Source organism: Cucurbita pepo, chromosome LG03, assembly GCF_002806865.2.
Source record: "Cucurbita pepo subsp. pepo cultivar mu-cu-16 chromosome LG03, ASM280686v2, whole genome shotgun sequence".
Lineage (NCBI taxonomy): Eukaryota > Viridiplantae > Streptophyta > Magnoliopsida > Cucurbitales > Cucurbitaceae > Cucurbita > Cucurbita pepo.
The window spans coordinates 12,861,789-12,875,216 of record NC_036640.1 but is presented as its reverse complement, the minus strand read 5'-3'; the positions used below and the strand labels follow the sequence as shown (position 1 = coordinate 12,875,216).

The 13,428-nt window shown below is 36.4% G+C and overlaps 2 protein-coding genes across 6 annotated transcripts; both read left to right on the top strand.

Annotated features, from left to right (window-relative positions):
• The first annotated feature begins 425 nt into the window (after window positions 1–425).
• Window positions 426–3,147, top strand: LOC111790002 (peptidyl-prolyl cis-trans isomerase CYP18-1-like). Its single transcript, XM_023670757.1, has 5 exons — window positions 426–507; window positions 627–701; window positions 1,518–1,679; window positions 1,915–2,073; window positions 2,817–3,147. The coding sequence occupies exons 1-5, from the start codon at window positions 505–507 to the stop codon at window positions 2,898–2,900; spliced, it is 483 nt and encodes a 160-aa protein (XP_023526525.1). The 5' UTR covers window positions 426–504; the 3' UTR covers window positions 2,901–3,147.
• An 815-nt stretch (window positions 3,148–3,962) lies between these two features.
• On the top strand, window positions 3,963–12,662 carry LOC111790985. Of its 5 annotated transcripts, none has more exons than XM_023672138.1 (14): window positions 3,963–4,353; window positions 4,632–4,795; window positions 4,902–5,005; window positions 5,281–5,361; window positions 5,567–5,670; window positions 5,783–5,869; window positions 7,521–7,723; window positions 8,254–8,455; window positions 8,845–8,895; window positions 9,000–9,098; window positions 9,201–9,260; window positions 10,351–10,472; window positions 10,936–12,186; window positions 12,270–12,662. In XM_023672138.1, exons 1-13 carry the CDS (start codon window positions 4,081–4,083, stop codon window positions 12,122–12,124), a joined length of 2,739 nt encoding a protein of 912 aa, XP_023527906.1. In that variant the 5' UTR covers window positions 3,963–4,080; the 3' UTR covers window positions 12,125–12,186; window positions 12,270–12,662. The 5 variants fall into 5 exon arrangements, with proteins under 5 accessions (XP_023527906.1, XP_023527905.1, XP_023527903.1 ...); XM_023672137.1 differs by having other exon boundaries at window positions 10,348–10,472; window positions 10,936–12,154; XM_023672135.1 differs by having other exon boundaries at window positions 10,348–10,472.
• Window positions 12,663–13,428: the final 766 nt, after the last annotated feature.

Genomic DNA, 13,428 nt, shown 5'->3' with positions numbered 1-13,428 from the left:
CATCCAACAAAAACAACGTCGTGAGTGACTTTTTATACTATTATAAATAAAATTTAGAGTAGCTTATAAGCAATTGAAACGTTGTAACAATGGTGTCTGTCAATACCATGATGATCATGATTTAAATTAAAATTTAAAACATTTGTTTATATTTGAAAAATAAAGTAAAATCTATGTTAATTCGATAATTAATATTACAGTGAACTAAACTAAAGTTTGAGATATAAAATATATTAAAAGAAAATAATATTGTCTTATACATTGTTGAAAAACATAAAAAGTTTAAAATTATGAATTTAATTTTTATTTTGGGTTTGGTAGATTTATTAATTTTAAAATATATGAAAAAATAAAAAAATACTAAATTTGTAAATTTAAAAGGAAATGACATCGATAAAGTTAATAAATTTGTAATTTAAGATTTATTTTTCGAATTGCATTTTCATTAGGAGCTTTGTATTGAGTTGGGAACCCGAACCGCAAGCTCGTAGAGAAGCTCTGAAAATGGTGGGTAATTCTCTTGGTCATTTGATCGAACACCTTGGCTTCTTCTTCTTTCGATTATCTGTCTATGGTGGAATTTCATTACAGGCGTCTGAATCCCTTATTTCCACTCGTGTTCGCAGTCTGTTACTTTGCACACCAATCTCGGAGACATCAAGTGCGAGATTTCTTGCGATGAAGTCCCGAAGTCTGCCGAGGCAAGTTCATCGCTCGTCTTTTCTGCTATTAATTTTGCTACTTGTTTGGAAAACTATTTTAGTTTATGCAAGAAGTTATTGCCTACTGCTAGCGATAATTTGATTTCATCATCCTTTGTATACGCGAAGATGACCAGATTCTTCTTAGATTTTCACGGCGTTTAGCCGCGACTAGAACTTAATTCATCGAGATAAATTGCATACTCAAGGAGCTAGGTTGCAATTTGTTGTGAAAGCGTCGTTATCAGCGGTGTTTATTAGTTTGTGCAACCACTGCACTTCTGAAAGGGATATCTGGAATTGCATTTAATTGGAAGTTCGACAAATCCTCGAGAGCGCAGTTTTTGCTAATTGCTAGAGGTTTATTGCTTGTCATTTTCCTTTTGTTTCACAATGTGGTGTGCAATAACAAGAAATGTTAATAGAGATTGCAAGTAGTTCCTGGGCTAATGGTTTAATTGAAATTAAGTTGATGAAAGTTATGGTGCTTTTTCTCCTTCGTTGGTTCAAATGATGGCAGCGTTCATCTAACCCGAGCAATATTGATATGCCATATATTGGTAATTACATCGAGATGTTACCAATGAATTCTCATCGGTCTTAGAATCTAGATTATGTACTAGCTTTTTTGTATGTTGGATTATTTTCCTTTGATACTTCTATTGTAGCTCAGCTTGTTATCCTATAATGAGTGAACTTTTGATGTTAGAAGGCTCAGGAAATAGTGACTAGAATTCTTCTTCCATCCATGTTCTGTTGCTGGATTATTGTCATTTTCAAGTCTGTACTGATGACTCCAATATTTATTGGTTATAGAACTTTTTGGCACTGTGTGCAAGTGGTTACTATGATGGAACCATATTCCACCGCAACATCAAAGGCTTTATGATACAAGGTGGAGATCCAACAGGCACGGGAAAGGGGGGAACCAGCATATGGGGTAAAAAGTTTAATGACGAGATAAGGGAGTCACTCAAGGTATGTAATGAGATGAACACCATGCCATGTAACAGTTTTACAAACACTCGAGCTTCTTGTTCTGACCTTAATACAATGGTTGACATGCTTATTTTGTGAAACATTGCATCCTTGACCGTGTTGGTGAAGCTGACGTTCAAGTCGGAAGTTCGATTAGCCTTCCTGTCCCATGCTGCTAATATTATCTAATCTGATTCCTATTCTAAAATTGTTTTTCTCTGTTTTGGTTCTACAGCACAATGCAAGAGGGATATTATCAATGGCTAATAGTGGAGCAAATACGAATGGAAGCCAGTTTTTTATAACATATGCAAAGCAGCCACATTTAAATGGATTATATACTGTGTTCGGCAGAGTCATTCATGGGTTTGAAGTACTTGACATCATGGAAAAGGTAACGTTGTCATCATGGATTCAGCTTCGATAACCCATTGTTGTTAGGTTAAGTAATTAGCTTGTGAAATTAGTTGAATTGCCTAGGAGCAGGCCGGGCACTCGCAAATTTTAAAAGAAAGTCATATCGTGTGAGATCCCACATCGGTTGGAGAGGGGAACGAAGCATTCCTTATAAGGTGTGGAAACCTCTCCCTAGTAGATGCGTTTAAAAATCGTGAGACTGACGACAATACGTAATGGGTCAAAGTGGACAATATTTGCTAGCGATGGGCTTGAGCTGTTACAAATGATATCATAGCCCGACACCAGGCGGTGTGCTAGTGAGGACGCAGGGCCCCCAAGGGGGTAGACTATGAGATCCCACATCAGTAGGAGAGGGGAACGAAACATTCCTTATAAGGGTGTGGAAACCTCTCCCTAGTAGACACGTTCTAAAAACCGTGAGACTGACGCGATACGTAAGCGACCAAAACAGACAATATGTGCTAGCAGTGACCTTGAGCTTTGGTTGTTACATATCGCTTTTCTTGCCTTTAGAAAGAAGTCTTAAATCTATAGCTAGAGAAGATTCACGTGCATACTTTGCCGGTAGCTTCTCATGTATGATCTGAAGTATAAATTTACTACTTGCATAGTCTGTATCTAGTGAATTATTGTCTTTCGATATCTTTCGTAGCGGTTAAAACTGTTTACCTTCTTTGCATCTGCATATGTCTTAAGCTGATGTATTGCTTATTGCAGACTCAAACTGGACCGGGAGATCGTCCTCTCGCGGAGATCAGGCTCAATCGGGTGACGATACACGCTAATCCTCTTGCAGGCTAACCTTGAATTAGCAGTAGAGCAGTTGAAACGTCAGTGTTAAAAGCTGCTGCTATGATCAGCTGGAAGCTGTGTAACGAAATAACATGACAGGTTCAAAACAGAGAATTGGAAGTAAACCATACATAACTAAACAGATGTTAACTTATGTGTATTTGGGAGCTTTCTCGTTATTTGCTTTTGGATTATTGACTTTCGTGTACATTTATTTAAACTGGTTTTATGCATATCTTGAACCGTATTTCGTCCATATTCCACTTAAGGATTTTACCTTTATTATCTTGAATGTCGGGTTTGCTAGATAGACATCTGATCAAAATTGAAACGATACAGAGAAGTTGAACGTTTGATTGTTATAAGACGATGATGCTGAATATTCAAAGAGAAAACAATTTTTTCGTGCAGTATATGTCTTTTTTACTAAGTTACGTTTACTCACTATGCAAACGGTCGCTATGTAAACTGATGGACAAAATAATTTTAAATTATCAGTAGTACGAATATTAATTTTTTTTTTTGATAATATGTGTTTGGGTTCACTTCGACCATGCTTTTAAATACTTTAACCGAGTACATATATTTTTAAAAAATCTTAAATTTAGTCTACATAGTTGACTTCCAAAAAAAGTTGTGTTTAGTTGTGTTTGTACTAGGTTCGTGAATTTACTTTATAAAAATTTAAAATTGATCGAGAATATATTGATAAAATTTATAAAAAATACAAAGAATGAAGTTAGATAACAGAAAGTACAAATAGGAAACTGAAAATACATCAATCAAATTAATTATAGTTTTAATAAATATTGAACGGTTGAAATTCATTAAATAATAATAAATATTTAAAAAATAGTAGGTAAATATATTTGACAGTTTATCAATAGAATATAAGCAAAAACTTTTTTTAGTACAAAAAACCAACAATAAACTAATAATAATAATAACTATTTAAAAGATTTATTGAAATTGCATACAATTATATAGACAGAATGATATTTTAAATTAAAATTAAATTTTTTGTTTAAAAGAGATAAAAACTTCTCTTACCCGGCAAATGAGGGTAAAGAGTTGAGTGACTGGCACTACACCCACTTGAGCTTGTTCCGGAAGCTACAGGTATCAACTAGGGCTTCAAAATCCCCGCCAAAATTCTCCCTCCCGATCTTCGTTTCTCACAGTCGCGGCAATGGATGGTGAAGATGCTAATCCTGAAACTCCCAAATCCACTGCATTGCCTAAACATGGCAGTGGCTCCCAATCAAGCTCCTCCCACATTCATCCTCCTCATCCTCCTCCTCTCAACTCTGTTGATGAAACGCGCTCCAATAAGCCATTGAGTCCTCGGGAATTCGTCCTCTCAGTCGCCTCCAAGATCGCTTCCCAGCCTCTGCAGAACTTCGATTCTAACGTCTGGGGCGTTCTCACTGCCATTTCCGGCAATGCCCGTAAGCGCCAACAGGTTTTTGTCAGACCCCCTTCATCTGTAGTTCTTATAACTAATCGCCTGCCTGTAGTTATGGTTTTACGATTCTGATGCTTCGTCGTTCCTTCATATATATTTATCTTGTCGACTTGGTAATGTTCTTTTTGGAGTCCCAAATTTATTTTTAACTTTTGTGGCGGGAGATGGGACATACGGTTAGATGAGGGACAACTGTGGGGTACTTGAACCTAAAGCTTTTGTTTCGGTAATTTAACTACGTGAACTTCTGCTGATGAAATGTGTTTGAAAACCAGGGTATAAATATCCTTTTGACCGATGACGAACACTGCCTCGGTCGAGTGGCGCCAGATAGTCGATACCAGATTGATTCTAATTCAGTCAGCGCAAAACATTGCAGAATTTATAGGAAGAGCATTGAAGATGCCTGTTGTCCATCAGTTTTCCTCAAAGATACAAGGTTGTCCTTTGCAAAGCGTCTCTGGTTCTCCATGTACTTTGGCGTACGCTTTTTTTACGTTACCCCTCATAATACTTTGGTCACGTCTTTTTTGTGTATTGTGCAGCACAAATGGAACGTATCTAAACTGGGAGAGGTTGAAGAAGAACAGTCAGGAGGCTAAAATCTGCCATGGGGACATCATATCACTTGCTGCAGCTCCACAGCATGGTTACTTAAGTTTTCATTTTTTACTACCGTGGTTATACCTGCATTTAGCCGACATAGCTCTCCCCGCCGCAATTTTATTGATAGCTTAGAAATGATCTGTCCTTGTTGATTAAATTGTGTCACGTCTTCCTTTATATACCGTTCTTAATTATTCAAGTAGCCATCCTTTTCTTCTGTTATTTCTGCTGGAAATTCAGTTTGAAAATGGTTTAGTGTTAATTCAAGATGACATCATTCAATAGTCATTGACCACTCCCCCCCCTACATAATTTCAGAGGTCGCATTTGCATTTGTCTATAGAGAAGTGGCTGCATTTACTTCATCATCAGGTGTTGGATCTGCAAAAAGAAAAGCAGGTAAGAGTAGAGTGAAAGTAGATTTATTTTCTTGGTATGCATACTGTTATAATTATTTGGTGGGTGATAGAAAAAGTATAGGCAGCTTGGAAAGTAATATGCTTCTAGCATGCTTCCCAATCTAGTTTCTTGACAGGTCGAATGTCAACTTTAATATGACGTGACTAATATAATGTTTGCACATTGTTACTACCCTGTTCTACAGAGGATTTTGTTTCTGAAAACAAAAGGTTAAGAGGTCTTGGAATTGGTGCTCCTGATGGTCCGATATCTCTTGACGATTTTCGAAGTCTTCAACGATCAAATAAGGTATTGTTGTTCTTCAGGATCTCTTATAATGATGTTGATTTTCAGCGTCCTTATTGATCCTAAATTCTGTCAAATGTTTACTAATGTTTTTGTCCTGTGTTTTTATATGTAGGAGCTTAGGAAGCAGTTGGAGGATCACGTGCTTATGATAGATTCATTGCGTAATGAAAATCGTGCATCTGTGGAACATCATGAATGTGTATTTAGACTTCTATCACTTATCTCTCCCAGTATGCCGTATATATTTGAATACATGTGGTGGTTGATAGTTGATACGATTTTGGGGAAACTTTTAGAACTTTTTCAGATTTATTGCTTAAGGTGGTGTATTAGTATATAGCACGTATCAAATATGAATGTTATTATACTTTTTTGTAATATTACATCACAATATCCTACAAATTAAATCACATATGAGGTGGGAGGATTTGAATCTACGACCTCTTAAAGGACGTAGAGATGCCTTAACCGTTGAGCTATGCTCATGTTATTATATTTTCCCGCACCCAATATTTTATTAGACTTTTCACTCATCACTCCTTTCTATGGGTGGTGGCTATGGAACTTGATGAATGTAGTGTAGCATTTGATGCAAGGGCCTTTTCCACAGTTTATGATTATACTAAATCTTAGAAGATGGTGTAATTAACAGGTTCGTTTATTTTTTCTCAATTTCTCCTAGGTCTGGACAAGCCTTCCATTTGCGATGGTGTTTTTGTATCAAAATCTTGCTAACCTAGTGCCCAATAAGTACAGATTATGCAGATTAGTAGCCTAGCCTTGTTGCTGAAAAGAGCATGATAGAATAGGTACTTCCATTAAAATGTTTCCTACAATATTATAGAACAGATTGTTTCAGCCTGCAAGAGTGCAATGAGATTCTGAATAGAAAAACTAGTGAATGTGCATATAGTTCTTCCTCCTCCCCTGCAAGGATAGTAATATAACTCTGATGTTAGTTCTCTCTGCAAGAACTAGTGGGAAGAACACGAGTTTTTCATGTCACTTGCCTTGAGAATTAGTGGGACAAGATTATGCCAGCCAGCAAGAATACAATGGAAGTTTGTATCAATGGTTTCAATTTCAAGCATGGGTAGAGACTTGGTCAAGTAGAAAGAGACCAGGACGTTAGTTGAGGCAGCATCAGTGTAGGAGTAGGCAGTAACACATACTATGTATTCTCATCTTGGTTCCTCATATGCCCAAGCCAAGAAAGAAAACTGGTACGTCATTGCTCAGAAGTCGAGTGGGGCATTTCATTGTAGGCATGTGAGGCCAGCTGTGTGTGCTCATCTTGAATTTTCATATGCCAAAGGAAGCTCTTGAAGTGGCAAAATGAAATCACTGGGAGTCCCAGAAGTGGCATAGGTGTAGTATTTGCATCGAATTGTATCATGCAGTTTCCCTTTGCTTCAAAAGGCTAGAGCCCTTTGATTGATGTCATCGGAAGTGGAACACTATGGTGGAATTTGTGGTTGGAGAGGAATTGTTACATTTTTTATGGGTAGAATGAGATTTCAAGCGACCTCTTTGGCTCAGTAGTATTAGAACCTTACGTTGGTCTATGTGGTTTGAGAAAAAAGAAAACACAGTTTTTTTTAGAACTTTTAACGAAATACTAAGTTTTTCAGAAGTGGAAAGTATTTTTAATGCTTTAGAAATTGTTATTTCTAGACTTTCTCCTTCTGTTAATGCTTTAGTTGTTAACATAAAATTTTAACCTCCATCCATATCCATATAGTTTTGTAAATTGATGACAAAAATGGTATAATTCTTTTTTTTTTTTTACAGAACAGGAACCGAGGATTTACTGCAGCATTTGATAATGAATTTAGTCTTGATTCTTGTAGGAGGTGAAAAAGCTTAAAGAATCCATATCAAAATCTTTTGAAGATCAACTGACTAAGATGCAGCAGTTGATTGATGATGAACAGAAGGAGCTTGGGGAGGTTCAAAGAATATCTTCTGAACAAAAACATGTTATAGAAGATCTTCAAGAAAGACTCAGTGCTACTGCTCAGTCATGTAATGAAGCAAATGAAATAATAAATAGGTATCTTACTTATTTGTATCTGAATTTAATTGTTTGAAATTTCTTACTCCATCGATTTCGGTTAGTTTTGGGATGTTAGTTGAAACCAAAAAAATTATTGTTGTATATAATTACTTGTCACCAATTTGAACTCATTTATGCTATTAAGTCATCTTGTTTCTTGATGGATTGGAACCGGCAACACATTTTATGAATCATTGAAAACCTGCTTAATTTCTGTAAAGATTATGTGGATCCAATAATTCTGTGGGTTGATTTACGCATATGAGATGTGTGGCTCTGCAAATTAGAGAAATTCCTCAACTGTTGTAATAAAAAAAAATAAAGGGTTAGAACCTGCCACTTTTCTTCGTATTTCCTAATCATATATTAGTTACCAACTTTCCAGATTTAGCTTGTTTTCAAAATTTTTGATTTTTGTTGAAACTGATCCTCTTGACATTGCTGGAAGTGAATCTAACAGTAACCTCTGTCATTTGCATGATATGAGAAAATGTAGTTATGTCTTTTTATTTTTTATTTTCTTACAGCCAGAAGGCCTCTTTAAGCGAATTGAAGGTTCAAATTGATGAAGAGCGTGATCAGAGACGAGAAGAGCGAGAGAAGGCTGCTGCAGATCTGAAGGCAGCTGTAGAGAAAGCTCATGCAGTGGCTCAAGATGAATTAAAACGCATTTCTGATGCTGCCTCAAGGCGTGAAAGAGAACAACAAGAAGTAATCAATAAACTTCAGGTTCGTTCCTTTTTTTTTTTTTTTTTTTTTGNTGCCTTATTTACAGAAATTCTGTAAAGTGTCTCTTAAGAATCCATCTGATCTTCGGGAGGAGTAGAGTGGATCTGTCTTATGCATGCTTATTATGGTTCAGTATAATAAATTTATTAGACTCCCTGATCTTTTGAAATATACTGCTTGAAAGAAATAGAACTTTTTAGGAAGAGAATAGGATTGGAGGAAAATGTATGGAATTATAGTTTTCGGGACTTCTTTTCGGAGATTCTCTTATGATAGTGTTTTGTAATTACTGCCTCTCTTATAGAATGCATTCTTCTTCTTCTTCTTCTTTTTTTTTATTTTTTTTAATTTGTTGGAATTATTTTTCACATCTCCTTATCATCAATCAGGAAGCCGAAAAAGAACGGTGTTTTCAGGTGGAAACGTTGAGGTCCAAGTTGGTATATATATTAAATGACTCTTATATATTCACTTTCAAGCAATTTCACTATTTAAGATTTGAACGTATATCAGTTGCTTTACTTAGCTGCCATATCTATTGCAGGAGGAGACTAGACAGAAATTAGTTATGTCGGACAATAAAGTTCGTCAGCTAGAATCCCAACTTGGTGAAGAGCAGCTATCCTGTACGAATGAAAGAAAAGTAATGATGTTTCATTTTGATTATGTTTTTTAATATATATACCAGAACTAGAAGTGCAAAAAGATTCTAATGCCCTTTATGGTAATGTTGAAATTGGAGCAGAAAGTTGAAGAGCTTGAACGTGGAATAAAAGAGCTGCAGAAAGAGCTTGAGAGTGAAAAGGTAGTTGTAATGTGTTTTTAACAGAGTTGATTTCAACGAATTAGATCACTGCCAATGTGAAAAACTTCCTTCTCATTTTCTTAAGGTTTGTGCTGAAATACTTAAGTATTACAGGTATACATTTATATGTGTTGAGTTAGGAAAATATTTCTGGAATTATCTCCCCAAAGAATAAAGAAGATGGTGCAGTATTATATTTTATTTACGAGTTTTGATCCAGTAAAGATAAGCTACTCAAGAATTTCTCCTCAAGAAAAGCTTTGTGATTTTGACTAAGATTTTCGAATTTGCTGCTGGACGGTTTTGGTTGGTTGACGTCCTTTCCCAATAACAGTCTAGGAGGACATCCTTTAAAGTAAAAACGCAGTTTGGTTGATTTAGTTTTTTTAGGTTCCTCAACCAAGTAATATTTCAATTTCTGAGTAACTGCAAGCTAGGTAAAAGAACAAAGAATCCAACACTAAAAAGAAGCTGGGTTTAAAGTCGTGATCTACCTATAACCTAACCTCAGAAACTGTACAAAGTCCTCTGGCATCCATGGCGATCACTGCTTCTCCTGTGTCCATGCTTCTTTGGTTCCCGTCTCTCTTCTCTCTCTTTTTTCTTTTAATCTAAAAGAAAGGTTATGGTCAAGAAAAAATAAAAAGATCTAAGTTTTCTCTTCCTGACTTTTTGTTATTAATATATTCTTAACGGTGGATTGCTCATCATATGGTTACCAATCTCACTATTTTAGATAGTTTCTTGATTTGGAGCATTTGTAGCTAGTTAGCTTTGGAGGATCCCTTTGCTGGCCTGTTTTTGCATTCCCCTTTTGTATTTTAGTTTTCTGGATTGAAACTGGTTTCTTAAAGAAAAAAGGAATTTCTTGTACTTCGTTTTTTTTTTATTGAAAAGAAAAGCACTCTGAATGTTATCTTTCTTTTGGGTTTATTTTCAGGTGAAGATACTTTCTTAAGTACCTTTGTTCTATACCTTCCCTTTTCATACTACTATGTTTCTGGAAAAATTGGCTTAATTGCACAAACTTTTGCAAAGAGTTTTCACTTCTTACATTCTTAATCTGAGGTTTTCCTACTGTCGGTAGCAGGGAGCAAGAGAAGAGGCTTGGGCTAAGGTATCATCCCTGGAGCTTGAAATAAATGCTGCAATAAGGGATCTTGATTTTGAGAGGAGGAGGTTAAAAGGTGCTAGGGAACGAATTATGCTTCGGTGAGAATTTCTCCAGTCAACATATGATGTATTTACTTCTGTTCAAATCATAGCATCGTTCACATGATTGATCGTGTGATTCAAAATATATTAAATGGGTGAGCAGATGAGCTTTAAGACCTCTTCATTATGAAAGAGGTCTGGTGGACGTCCTTGAACAAACACCTTGATAATGGTGAATGAGTATTGATGATACAAGTTCGAAGTCACCTTTTAGTAATCCGCGTGCTTACTTTACTAATCTAGTATTCTTGGTGGATGTGTTGATATTCTAATTTCCTTTTATTCTAGTAACTGCCGGTGTGTTCCTTCACTAAAATTCAAAATTGTTCGTCTCCGTTTGACAATCTGAATAGGTTCCCCCTTCTTGTCGCTAAATTTATTGTGTTATTGCAATTTTCTGCTCTTTAGTATTGTAGTTCAGTAGCGTTATTTACTCTATACATTGCATAAATGCATGCAGAGAAACACAGCTACGAGCATTTTATTCTACCACCGAAGAAATTTCAGCTTTGTTTGGCAAGCAGCAAGAGCAATTAAAAGCAATGCAAAGGACTCTAGAAGATGAAGAGAATTATGAAAACACTTCCTTTGATTTTGATCTCAATGTGCCCTCTCAGGATGCAAATGGAATTTTACTAGGAGATAATATAAGGAAGGACTATTGTAACAAATCTGATAAAACTAGTTCGGCTATGTCAGCTCAGAGGTTTGAGCCAGTCCAAGCTGAGACGTCTACTGACGAAGCCAGCACTGAGAAGAACGACTGTGATTTCAGAAGTCAAGACTGTCAGAATACTCAAGAGGCAGAATTCACAAGTGCTGATGCTGGTGTTAAGGGAGGTTTTGGTTCTGACATTGATGGCGTTGGCACAGCTCCTGTTTTGGAAGGAGACGTGGTTGGGACTGAACGGATTCTTGAGACCGAAAGTCCTGGAGTTGATGGTGGTGATCGAAACATGGATTTGAACAAGGGCATGATCTTAGCTGGGGAAACGATATGTTTTGATGATGAAGGTTGTGCAGGAGAGATGGACGAGCAGGCTAAGATGGTTCGTCGGGAAGCTTACTGTCACTCTCGGACAAATCAAATATGTGATGCTGTCGATGCCGTGGAGGACACTGAAGCTTGTGCTGTCGATGCCGTGGAGGACACTGAAGCTTGTGGAACAGTCAGAACTTCTGACCTTTTAGCTTCTGAAGTTGCTGGTAGCTGGGCTTCCAGTACTGCACCATCAGTTCACGGTGAGAACGAGTCTCAAAGAAGCAGAGGCAATGAAGGAGGAGGTGGTGGAGCCCTTCACGACTCCAACAGCCCAGGGAATCGAAGTACTCTTTTCAAGCCTGTTGCAACAAGACGGAACTCTGAATATCAAACTGTCAGCGAGATGATCAGAATAGTTGCTCCTGAATCAAAACAGTTTTTTCGCTCTAGGGAGGACGGTCGTGAAGGAGAACAAGACTCTACATCTGGCTCAGACACGGACAAGTGCTCGGACAACGACGACGATGCGCATGATAATAGCGAAAGCAAAGCCAAGGATGGGAGAGTCTCAGATTCAGAAACTCAAGGAGTTGATGCCATGGATCCAAAACTAGATGATCCAATGGATGAAGATGATCAAGAAACGCAAGAAGATTCTGTAGGATAAAAGTTTGGAGAGGCTGGAGCTGTAAATATGGTGACTTTCTTATCTTCTCATGTCTTCTTGAGGTATCTTCCTTACGTGCATCGATGTTAGACAGTATATCCATTATGTAAATATCTGAAATTTTCTTTTCGTTTCTTTTTCACAGCTCTTCCTGGAATGAGATTGTTAGCGGTGAATGATTAGTGCTATGCCATGTAGATGATATTGACGCTATTGAACATAGGAAGTGATTCTACATGACTTCTTTCAAGGTACCATGTTCCTAGAATCATTAAAATAACCGTCTCCGCAGTGTCTCCGACAACAATTTTAGATCGTGAGTATCTAAGTCATTTATACTATCTGTCTAGACCGTGAGTATCTAAGTCATTTATACTATTTGTCTAGACCGTGAGTATTTGAGTCAATTATACTACCTGTCTAGATCGTGAGTATCTAAGTCATACTACCTGTTTAGATTGTGAGTATCGAAGTAATTTATGCTACCTGTCTAGACCGTGAGTATCTAAGTCATTTATACTACTTGTCTAGACCATGAGTATCTGAGTCATTTATACTACCATACCTTAACTTAAGTCACGAGCCAACCTAATCCCACAACATTCAATTGTGAAGATCTAGAAGGCTTTCGAACTCCTGTCTATTCATGTAGCCACTTCACTTGAAATGGAATCTCGAAATCGAGCTTTTAGCCTAATCTTCTTAGGAGCTATCATCTCTTAAAGATGCCTTTCTTTCCATCAATCAAATTGTTCTATTTTTTTTTTTTTTTTTTTTTTTTTTTTTTTTTTTTTTTTTTTTTTTTTTTTTNGTGGAGACTAAGATCCAAGAACTAATTCAATCATGGCTCCATTGAAAGTCAATTGGGTTAGCATAACACCCAAACACCACTGGGATCTGCCAATTCATCTCACGGATTTGCTTCCTTATTGTCAGAGATATTGACTTCACTCACCAAAGTGGATCTTGAAATTATTATGACCTCCCACTGTCTTCAACATTTTATCCTCCAACAAATTTTATTCTAAAATAATAATTAGACAAAGGAAACAAATCTTCAATTCTTACCGACAATTTTTTTTTTTTTTTTTTTTTTTATATATATATATATATTTTCTATTTATGATATTTATTTTATTCCAATAGTCAACTTTCCATTTTTATTTATTAGAAAAACAACTTAAAAATTATCACTACTTTGAAAGGAAATATTCCTTTCATGAAAACGTTCAAGCATTGTTAGACTATGAAAAGAAATCATAGTATTTTTTTCCCTTTAAAAAGGGTTTCAATTTTGTTTTTAT